Source organism: Gymnogyps californianus, chromosome 2, assembly GCF_018139145.2.
Source record: "Gymnogyps californianus isolate 813 chromosome 2, ASM1813914v2, whole genome shotgun sequence".
In the NCBI taxonomy this organism is placed as follows: Eukaryota; Metazoa; Chordata; class Aves; order Accipitriformes; family Cathartidae; genus Gymnogyps; species Gymnogyps californianus.
The window spans coordinates 46278489-46290569 of record NC_059472.1 but is presented as its reverse complement, the minus strand read 5'-3'; the positions used below and the strand labels follow the sequence as shown (position 1 = coordinate 46290569).

The 12081-nt window shown below is 40.0% G+C and overlaps 1 protein-coding gene across 1 annotated transcript in view; it reads left to right on the top strand.

The window, feature by feature from the left end:
- Nucleotides 1–235: 235 nt before the first annotated feature.
- SPIDR (scaffold protein involved in DNA repair) overlaps nucleotides 236–12081 on the top strand; it is a 204624-nt gene continuing 192778 nt past the window's right edge. Inside the window, 4 exon segments of the mRNA XM_050892140.1 lie at nucleotides 236–265; nucleotides 7950–8105; nucleotides 9148–9226; nucleotides 10746–10934. Of these exon segments, the coding sequence (XP_050748097.1) occupies nucleotides 248–265; nucleotides 7950–8105; nucleotides 9148–9226; nucleotides 10746–10934 (442 nt within the window). The 5' untranslated portion in view covers nucleotides 236–247.

Below are 12081 nucleotides of genomic sequence, written 5' to 3'. Positions count from 1 at the left end.
AGGTACCTGCGTGCGCGCGGGAGGGGAGGGGGGCCGCGCCGCCCGCGCGGGCGGGAGGGGAGGGGGCTCTGGCGGGTCGGGCGCGGGCGGCCGCGGCAGGTAACCGCTGCCGGTAACCGCCGCCCTGGCCTTCCCTCAGGGCCGAGCCGCGCCTCCCGCGGCCCCGCCGGCGGCACTCCTTGCGCTCTTCGCGGCGCGGTCGCCGGCCACCCGCCGCGCCTCGCGGCCCCGGTGCGGGGGGCGGGTGATGGTGGCAGCGGAGGAGGTAGGAGCAGCAGCCGCCCCGCTGCCCCCTCAGACCCAAACCCGAGCCCGCAGCTCGGGCTGGCGCCTCCCCCCCCCCCGTCCGAGCCCGGGGAGGCGGTCTAAAGAAAGACACCCAGCCGGCTGCCCGGGGGAGGATGGTCCCGGCGGCGGGTGGTGGTCCGTGCGCCCTGACCGGTCAGGCGGTGGCTGCGGCCGCCGAGCTCAGTTTGCGAGCGAGCGCCTGCCGGCAAGCGGCCCGGCGGCGCCCGTTGCTGGGCTCTGCCCGCGCCTCGGGCGCCGCGGGCTGCCGGAGGAGAGTTCACTCCGGCTTGTTCCAAGGCAAGAGTTGTGTATTGGCAACCCGCCGCACTGGAGCGGGGGGAGGGAAAACGGGTCCTTCACCGCCTTCGTGGTGTTCTCGGTTGCGCAACGTTGACCTTTTCTTCATCATTACACAGTGGAAGCACAGCTGTACCGAGGGGAAAGTGTAATTCAGCCTTTTTATTAGATGACAGTCAGGGAAAAAGTGCAGGGAAAGTAAAACTATGAGAGGAAAAGAGCCTTGTCAAAATTGCCAGGTTTAATATTCTTTTAAGTAGCTTAGCTTCTTTGGGCATGAGTGGGAGTAGAGGGGGGAGAAGCGCCCCGTGATTTTTTTTGGTGTCCTTACTCTGGTAGTTTGCTTGGTGCATTTGATGGTACCTGCAGGATAGTAATTAGGATGCTGTCTCTGATTTGCAGTGCTTATGCTAATATTGAGGTTCTGCTGAAAGACAGACAAGTGTCGTTTGCTATATAAATACAAGTAGAATTCAAATGACAGATCTGGATTCTAAAGCATTTCGTTTTCCATTTAGCATATGGATAAAATGGTGTGAATATTCTATGCGAATTTTTAAATGTAACCACATTTAAAATCAATTTTTATGGAAGAAAATGTCAACAACAAGCTTAAAATAACCTACTACACTTAATTTAAATTACTCTGTAATACTGACACTATACATATTTTCTTCTAAAAGTTTTGAAGTTCTTGACTAGTGAAAAACTGCACGCTTCAACTGCCAAAGTTTAACCATCTCTTGTTGCAATGTGATGACAGCTTTTGATAATAGTAGTTTCTTTTGCAAAGATAATGTTCCTCATTACTATATCAATGAAAACTATACTGGTCAAGTGAAAAGACAGCAGTCCTCTCCGCTTTCTAACTATTAATTAAAACCATTTAAAAACCCAAACCAACCTGATAAATAACAAAAAGCTATAATACTGTTATTGTATCCTAAATATTTTGGATAATTTAATCCTGTGAAAGCTTTTCTAAAATACTTCTTTTTAACCATTTTGATAGAGTGCAGATTTCTGTCTAACTAACTGCTTGGCACCAGTTATTAATACAAAGTACTTTTCAATAGTATTCTTATTCCATGAGGGTTTTTATTCCTCAGTGTAAGCATATAGTAATTTATACTCTTGCTTAAATAAGCATGTATAGGTCAAAAAAATCCTCATGTTCAAACGGTAATATTTCAACATCTATATATATATATAGATCAGTCAATGAGAATAGCCTTTCATTAAGAGTAGTAAAAGTCATGAACACAAGGAAAGGTTTTAAAACAGTGTTTTAAAAATATCGATCTCACACATCAATATCAATAGGAAAAGTATTTTGAGGGTTTTTTTTTAATTTTCTTTCCCACATGCATGTGTGGCAGGAGGTGTGCCAGCTCATTGTGACTGTGGTCATACAGTTTAGATTTTTTTCACAAATGATTACAACTTGATGAGGTCCTTTCTCAGGATCATACGTTTTCTTGCGAATTGTCTTTGGAAAATATGTATACTGGTTTTCATAGGAATAAAAAAAATAATCTTGGCTTGAAAAATAATACAGACTATGGTTTTAATTCTGCAACCTTTATTTGAATCCTCACATGAGGTTTTAAAATGCAAGGATGTTTTAATATTAAATTTAAACTTCACTTTCTGTCCAGGCACTAAAACAGTAATTACACTTTTGGGAGCTCAGTAGCGTGAATACTGAGTTTTGCTGAAAATGAGATGCCTGTTGTCAAATTCAGTTTTGTGCTATCTTAAAATTGGGCTTTTGAAGCCCAAGACTCCTCTCTTTTAGTTTATGAGTACTTTTATGTGAAGTCTATGAGGACAAAGGCGAAAGATGAGGATGGCTATTGGTCAGTGTTTGATATTTCTGTGTACTTTTACGCAATTGTTTCCTTCAAAAGTTTTTTTTTAAAAAACACAAAAAATCTCTGGAAACTAGAGCTGTGATTTTCAGCACTTTATTGTTTGTTCTGCTTTGTTAGGGAAGAATGCAATAATTGTATTTGAATACTTTTGAGTGATGCTTAAGTGACATGACTAACTTCTGGATTTGCATGTCAGTAGCAGGAGGAGTTCATGTAGTGAAACATTTTATTATTATTTTTGTCCTTCAGCTTATGTTGCTTTTTGTGTTAGAGAAGGTGAAGTGTCAAAGAAATGCCACTTCCATATGAGGTAGATAATATATTGGGTCGTGTTCTCCTGGGGGTTCATTCCATGGTTTTTGGAGCAGCCCCAAGAAAGTGGGATAGTCTGGAGTGTAAAGGGCTACGTAGTGAGTAGTCTTTGAACATACAGCCCCAGTGACTTCATATAGGGTACTTCTGGGTAACAAATATTTGGCATAAGTAACAATATAGATTAGTTGAGTGGAGATGTTCCAGATAGGACCATCTATTTAAAAATCAAATCCAAACCTCTGGCCCCATATTTTTAGTAGTCTGTTGTGCTATGTATATTTATTGAATTTTCAGAGTGTGTCTCCCTTTTCCTCACACCCGTGCCCACGTAGGCTGACTTACCTTTATCTCACTGGAAATAGCTAAAGGAGTAATGGGGGAAGGATTGCTTGCCATGCCTTTTACGTGGAGGGCTTGATCTTAATTCCACTGACACCAGCAGGAGTAATTTAATTTTTTTTCACTCCTTTAGAGGGAGTGTCCAGAGACAAAATGCAATGCTTTCATGAACAGAGACCAACAGACAATTTCTATATGAGGTAGCCATCCTAGCCTCTCCTTTTTTAACTCAAAATTTCAGAGGTCATATTTTGTCTTCAGATGCTCTATGCAATTCACAAGATTGTTTGCCTGACTCTTGGTTTTGTAATAAATCTTGATTTTTATGAGGTATGCCAGTTCTACATGCTCTAACTCTTTTGAGCCTGATTCAGTGATAATTTTTTTTAATACCAGTATCTTGTTTCTAGACACTTCATGCATAACATTAATAAATTACACAAGATATATATTTGTATGCGCCATTTTTATGCCAGAGGAAAAAGATGATGATTAACCTTGTGACTCAAGATTAAGAGAACTCACTGTTGTTGCTGCATTTCTTTGGGAACAGCACAGCCTTCAGATTAGCTTCATTATAAAGATCTATTTCTGAGAAACAAGTTTTTTAAAATATTAGTTTCTCTGTTGCCTTGAAGCAGGCTGGAGTGGAAGCAAAGAGCCTTTAAAACTTTCCATTTCTGCATGCCACCCGACGGATTCCTGCGGCAGAGGTCCTTGGACACCAGACCTCTGTGCCAGGGTGTCGGGGAGCGGCAGCCCCGGAGCTCCGCAGGGGAAGGGTGATGGTGCCCTCCCCAGCACGGGCACCGTCCCACTGTGCCCGAAGGCGAAGAGCCGAACAGAGGCCCCGCAGGGCTGCTCCCAGCTGGCTTGCACCCGCTCCCGGGCCCGTGGCCGCGCTGCCTCGCAGCTGGCCTCCCTGCTACTGTGGTGCATTTGTAATTTGAAGCGTGGCGACGCTAGCTGCGTGCGGAAAGCGGGGTCACTGTGTTTCCCTTCTATTCTTTGGGTTGTAGTCTTCGTCCAGAGGGAACCCTCTGGTGTCGTTTGTGTCCTTGAGAATTTTTCTTCTGAATTGAGCATGTCTCATAACTTAGTATCTGTATATCTGTAACTCTTTTTTGTTGCACACAATGTTCATATTACAGGTTTTTAATAAAAATACATTTGTGTGCTTTACATTTATATTTGCACATAAACACTACTTTATGCATGTTGAAATTATATACTTTTTACATGGCATATTTTTCTTTAAAAAAAATGTTTGGGTGGGATGTATGTGTATACATGCACCCATACATACATATGCATGTATGCAGTGCAACCATGACAAACTCACCCCTCAGTAGCTGTGGATTGAAGCTGTAGGTCCAATTTCCAGAGTTCACATCAGATATTTATATGGAGAGATTTAAATTGTCAAGGAGTTTGGGATGAGGGGAGTTGTCTTTAGGGTTTGTTTTCTTCAATTTTTTTAAGGTGGTGTAGGATGTAGGAAATGGTGGAAAGGTGTCTGCATTAAAGGCACAGAGCTGTAAGTCACTGCTGTCAGTATCAACAATCATAAGTCCTTCTCTTTCTCTTCCCTCCAAATGGTGTCTGCCAGAAATTTGTGGTAGCTGAAGAACATCTTGTGTAGAGGGTGTATTTCTTTACTTTCTTGGTCTGGGACTTCAGGAACTGTTTTCAGTTTTTCTAAGTGACTATAGTGGCTATAAATTTCTGTGTGGTAGTAGCAGAAACTCTCAGATTTTTCTGTAGCGGGGGAGCAGGATGCGTGGTGAGACAAAGTAGTAATTAACCAGAGCTGTCAGCAGTACTGACAGTTCTTCAGGTTGTAATTAAGCTGACACGGAGTCAAGCAGCTGCTGGAGTGGTCCCACTGGTCCTTGTATCCTTTCTTCTGCCGCCGTGCCAGCTGTAGATAACTAGTGCTTCTTCCCAAAGAAGTTTTCTGCCGGTTTAGTTCCTTGTCACTGTGTCTGCACAGAGTCTGGCAAGTGCCGAGTGCTTGGGAAGAAGAAGGGGAAGAGGGGGCTCCAGTTGCTTCTGGTTTGTCGTGACACCACCTGCACTGAGACATCCCTGTAGTGCTGCTCTGAAAACCTGAGCAGCCCTGCCTTTATCCAGGCTAGCGAAGTGGAGGATTAAATAACACTCTTCTGTTGTTAACAGTCGTTAAGTATTAAAACTCTCTTTTTGCCTGTCACAGCCATGATTGTCTAGTGCCTCTGAAGGAATATTGCCAGCTGTTTAAAAGTCATTCCCAGTGCCGCTTCATATTGCACTCCAACAATCTAAATACAAGCATAACCATCTACACAATCTAAGCATAAAACCAGCTGTTTGTTCTACTCATACTAGCATTTTTTTTAATCTTGTCAACTGTAAGCATACCCTTTCTATACGCACCCTAACCTTTCTTACCTAGGGAGAGGGAGTTAGCCTGTAGCTTTTATCCTGCCCATTTTTATGTGGCCTTCCCTTCCCAAATCTTGACAGTTGTGCACCACTGGCCGTACCGCAGCTGCCACATTCTGCTGTTCATCCCCTGCCTCTTAGGCCATGCTATTTCTTTGCTCCGTTGGTATTGCACAGCATAGAGAAGCAGGGATTCTGTTTGTCAGGGTATTTAATGATTTTAAGAATAACATGGATGAGAAACTTAACAGAGAGTAGTTCTCTAGTTCTATGTTTATTAGGCTTCCTAACAATAGAAGTATATTACAAAGCCTGTTTTATGTAACTCTGTGCATGCATTTGCGTGGCTTTTTTCACTTGTTTGCAACTGTTTCTGCTTTTAATTGACCATCAAAAGCAGTGTATTGTAAACCCATGCACAAGTCGTAGTGCTGTTGTTGGCACAGATACACATTCTTCAAAACTGGAGTGTCTCATTTAAGAAATAAGCTTAGATGAACTGCATTTTACACTGTAAATTTTTGTCTGCAAAATGTATCTTGCAAAATCATCTTGAACCTACAAAAACATTTGTATAAGCAAGGCTTCCAGCACTGACTAAGGTTTAAAAAAACCAACCATACAAAAAAACCAACAACACCCAAAGAAAACCCAAAATCAAAAAAGCAAACTAAAGCCATGGCATGATTTTGAGCCTTGGTGCACCGCTGGCTGTACTGTTAACTCTGAGCCTGGCAGAAGTCATCTATTCTGGGGGACATGGAGGTAAAGCGAACATCTCCAACTGGAGTGAGGCCTTGCTGTGACATTTTGCCGCAGAACCAAGAAAATGGGTCTTGATACGTTTCAGTTATTACTATTTTCCCTGTCCATGCTTTCCTCTGTGCGGAGGCAGGAGTACTTACCAAGATAGCACAATGTAGAGGTTCGTGTCTAAGCTCTCTGGAAATGGAGGCTTGGGCCAGCATCTTCACTGGGAGGAAAGCAGGATTTAAATTCTCTTTGTGTAACAATGTTAACCCTTCTTGTTTAAACTGCCATAGCCTCCTTACTTGACATCATGTCCTTACTAAAGTGCTTTTGATTCGTTATTTGATGCCACAGCAGATTCAAGGATGTACTTCTCATTTATATATTGGTGGGAACAGTTATGGGGACAGTTTGACTTTGGTGATAATGACCTCTTGTAGCAGCTGCTTTGCGGTGTAAATACCCCCAGCGATTTTAGAAGAGGCTCTTAGCAAGGTCAACTGCTGTCAGAGGAAACTGCAAAGCCCACTTGTTTTACTGTTTTCTCACCACGTGACAATAGGACCAGCTGACCAGAGAGGGCTGAAGCAAGATGCTGCTCACTGTATGCTTTTGGAAAGTACTTGTTCTATTTTTGCGAGCACTCAAAAGATCTGGAGGAAACAAATACACATTATCAGTTACAAAATGGACAAAAGTTGCTAAAGACTTTTTTTTTTTTTTTTTTTTGCATATGTTTCTTAGTTCAAAGTGTATGTTACGGTCCTGATTGACCAGCCTGGCTGAAAATGTGTGTGCTGATTAATGTAACTTTGGAGTAATTCTTAAATATAAGTAGGAACTGTAGTTGCTTGAGAGAAAGTATATCAAAAGAAGTATTCAGGCAGATAGTATAGTCAACATTTTGTAAGATAAGTTTCAGTAGCAGAGTGGGCCAAGATGTTTATCATGCTTAAGATCAATTTATATGTATAAACTGGTGTAGAATCTTAAAGATAACTTTGGATGCGATAACAGGCAATTCTTTCAGCTTCAGCTGTTCTGAGACATTAAAATCTATTGCATGAAATTAGCACTGGATGCTAATCAGCATCCTGTTTTGCAACTTATCTAATAGTCCAAATGACTTCCAGCATCCCATGTAAAGGGAATGCAACACTTCATCTACCATTTTTTGGGAAATGGTTGTGAAAACAAATGTAATTCTTAAAGCTGAAATAGTCTGGGGTTTTTTGTTTGTTTGATTTTTAATGGAGAGCTGGATAGTGATTATCTAGTTTGACCTCCTCCATAACACAGAATTCAATCAGATTAAATGCAAGTTTGAAGGAATTAGTTAAAATGTGTTTTACTGAGCTGTTCCTGTTTAGGATAATATTTTCAGCTTCACTGGGCAGCTAAAAGGTACTACAAGTGTAACTTAGATCAACAGAAAGTAGTGTACTTACCCAAAATGAAATTTACCCATGATATTAGGGTTGTTGTTATTATATGGTGTTACATAAAAAACAGTTGTAAGTGTTCAAGGCTTCTTTTTCCCCAGCTCATTAAAAATTGGAATTTATATTTGTAAGTATTCAGACAAAGGGGTGGTCTAGATTAAGTAAAGCTCACTTGAATTATGTGTACACGATGTTTTTAACGGTTTGTTTTTCCTCATAGCGGAAGCGATTTTGGAATGCAGAATGCACACCCTTCCCAGATGAGGCACCCCTACAGCCGAAAAAATCAAATGTCAGGACATCAGTGGCTGCTACTTCAATTTCCAATGCGTGGCTTAGGTGTGGGGATGGTTTTCAGAGCACTTCAGTGCTGGAGGTAAAATGCTGGTTTACTTAACGGTGTAAGAAGGAGATGCAAACTGACAGTTAAACCAATTTCCATGCTTGACTGAATTATAAGATGTTGCCCTTTTTTGTGTTGTTTCCCAATTAACAGCACATTGTTACAACTGTCAAAGTAGACAAAAACGGAAAGCAAGGTTACATAAGGGCATTTTCTTAACTTGTTAGTGTAATTTTCTGAGCATATGTTAATATGTTATGTTCTAGATAGCACTTATCACTTGGAAAATTTCAGTAATACACTGAGGGATACAAAAGTAATTTGACATTTGGGATGGAGTACTGCATTTCCTAAAAAGTATGGAACAAAAAGACTCTAGTTTGCATCTGAAGATTTTTTGCTAGATCTAAAGAGTATGTTTGCAATAATGAATTCACTGTAAAAAATCCTGCTTTTTGATGACCCTGCAGATGTGGATCTTGGTGCAGATGCTCTTTTGGATGATATATCAAATTATGCTTAATTTTTTTTGTGTGTGTTGGTCTTGTTGGTCATGAACAGAGATGTTCAGCCAGCTGTGAGCGAGAAGTGCTTTGTGCTGAAAATCGTCTTCAACCAAGTTGCTTTTCTGTTTCTTCTTCTGGTACTGAGCAATCACAATGTTGCATAGCTTGTGGGATTTAATAAAATCAGAGACAGGGCCACTGAGTGCTTCTTTCTGTAACCTTTGAATAGGACACATGCTTTATCAAGCGTGCTCTTCCTGCCCACTTTTGACATTTTAATGCTGAAAATACTGGCTCTTGTTCTTTGCAAGGTCAGATGTGATTCCTTTCATAGTCACAGTAGTTTATATTTTCCAAAACAATGAAAACTCAGCTTTTATGTTACTGTTCTCATGCTTTATTACCTCACTCATTATATCGCAGTCCAGTAGAAGATAGAAAAACTAATTTGAAATTTTGCTACTAAGTTGTGGTGGGTGAATAACAATAGTTTTAAGTATATTAATACATGTTAAAATTGTCTTTAATGTCTTGGTGATTAAATCTGTCTCTGCCTCTTTCTAATATAGTCCTTGAGACCTACTAACAAGAAATCCAGGATTAAGAAGCATCTTGGACCACTGTTAACATCTGCTGAAAGTGCAGCAGGTATGTTATAACTATTTCATGTCAGTGTTGTCAGAAGATTGTCACTTTATTTTGCCCTTCATAAAGGTAGAAGTTGGCTCAACATACTGGTTGCTTTCTTCTTCTGTTATTGTAATCAAAAGCTAATTTTGATAAGAGACACAGTCATAATGCTGTTGTGATTGGGCTCCTCTTTTCACCTAGAGTGCCAGGAATATATTTTGCAAAGCTGCAGGCGCTTCAGCTATGGCTCTCGAACAGGTGAAAGAAGCATCACTAATGCTGTATATAGTGTGTGTTCTAGCAAGGGCAGGATATTTAAATTCTTCACATTTTTAAGAGGAGGGAATGAAAAACAACACTTTGCTATCTAGATAGATGGTGAAATTATTCTCTCTTCTGCTAGAGACAGACAAGCAGGCATGAGAGAAAACATATTTTGTACGTATGAGCAATAGATAGAAAAACAGAATTTTGTCAACCTCCTGCTTTCACAGTCTTCTATATGCATCTGAGTCTGTTTAATATTGTGATTAAAAAAAAGAACTCTAGGCATAATAAAGAGGAGGAGGACTTCTTGACTCCCTCCAGTTCTTTCCCTTTTTGAGTCCAGAGGAAAGGAAAGAAAGAGGGGGCAGTGACTTCTTCAGTCTTTGTATTTCTACTTGCTCCAGCAGCTGTGCTGCTTCTGTTGGAGTTAAGTAGGTGACCTGCTAGGTACCTTTTTACCTTTTGGGGTTCAAAATCATGCTTTTCTAGATTTATGAAAAGAACCTCTGTGTGTTGCAGGAGGAGATGTGGTTGTGTTTCTCTCTTCTGAGCCCTCCTGCCTGATTCTAAATGCCCAGTAATTGTCTAACTTCCCATTTACCTAAAAAGCTTTAGTGGTGGTAGGAAGTGGAAACTTCTGCCTTCCTATGATTGCTAATTCTGTATGCTCCATGCTAAGCATTAATCCTTTTCTCCTTGTTTTTGTTATTAAAAATGATGGAGAAAGGTATTTTGAATTTAAATGTCTCATTTCGAAAACACAACAGCTATTCTTTGTTACTCCTGAACAGTTTAAAATTCTTTTCTCTCAGGACAAAACTGGAGAGTAAGCTCTACTGATGGAATACTTTTATTCGTTTGTTATTCATTGTATAAAGTCAGAGAAATCCCAAACCCAGAATTCTAAGGACAGTTTATTTAAACCACTTACAAATTTAAAAGGGCACATGCGGGAGCATTAGGACTGTGTGTAGAGTACTGTATGTCAGACAGTCATTACTTGTCCTCAGTCTGCTGAAGGACAGAGTGATAGCCTCATTGTATAAAATGAAGTGTTAGCATTTATTGTGGAGAATCAAAATGAAAATAATGCATGTATGTACAAGAAATACGTGTGAGTTAATGCTCCAGTATTAATCTCTGATGCCTGGTGCCAGAATTGATAATTTTTTTCCAGTTCAAAAATAGTATAGTGTAATTTTTAAGAATTTTAAATTTAACAAAATTACATTTCTGTAACAATCTAACACTTTACAATTCTTTTTAATAGGATCTGCTGCTGCTGCTGAAATCTCTAAGGAAGCTGAGGACATAATATGGACCTCTAGTGGCAGTGATTTTTCAGATGATGAAAATAAAACATTGATTCCAAGGTTACACAGCAAAAAAAGTCACGCTTCCAAAACAGAGAAATCACCTAGCAGACCTGATTTATTGTTAGAGGACAGTAGTAGTGAAGGTAAGTTCAAACGAAGCAGATTTGTCAAGAAACCTTCTGTCAACTTCAAGTGCTGTAATGCAAATTCTTTGAGGTCATTCTGACAAAATTACATGATCTAATCCTATTTCAGTTAAATCAGTTGGCGTTTTTTTCATCAATTTCATCTGAGTATGGAATAAGCTCTTAGTATAAATTATGTACACAAACTTTAAACCTTGGAGTAAAGGAGCATAGTTAGGCAGGCTATACATCAAGTAAAGCATGTCAGTTCATTTCAATATATTATAGTTTATTTGTACCATTTCTTTCTCTGTGCTGTGGTACAGATACTGGGGTTGTGAACAGCTTTCTCTGCCTCCTGTGTTCTACTGGTGATATTGCTGTCTGCATCTACTGACTAGATGTGGCAGACTTTGCAGCTGCAGATAGCATCATGTTCTGTGGCGTGAGTTTTCATTTCGGTACACAGTATTCCTTGTTTCCCCTGTTAGCTGTATTGTGTGAACAACCATGAGTTTTATTCTTGGGACTTGCTTTCTAATTCATGAAGCAGGGGATGACAGAGGGAAGAGAAATTGATTAAAAAGTGTGGCTGAAGACAAAAATCTTTACTTGTGTGCTATAAGCGTTAATTAGGATAATGTATAGTTTGCATTAGAACTTGTTAGGAAGTATTTTCAATGTGAAAAGTTAATCAGGTTAGCTTTGTAATACTTCAGCTAGATCTGAAGTATTACAGCTAGACTTCACATCCTGGATATCTGGCAAAGTGTTCAAACTTTGCGCGTTGAGCAAATGGATTGACTGATTTACTTTTTGTTTTGTGTGCGACTGGTTAAACATGCTCCTTAGGTTTAAAACAAAAATTCAAAATCTTCCTCCTTTCATCCATATTTTTGTCATTGATTTAACACTGTCATTGACATATCTGATGGTCATCTTTTGTAATTCCTAGTAATTTTCTTTCCTTCTTTTTGAAATGGAAGGACTGTCCATTTTCTAGACTGCAATCTAATGCTCACCAGGAATCTTTCTAACCTGCCCTTAATATCATTGTATTGCACTTGTCTCCTGCAGGTATATCCTGCAGGTTTTAATCTTTAATTCTCTTTTTTTTTTTTTTTTTAAGAGACAATACACAGACTTATTTTTACTCTTGTAAGAT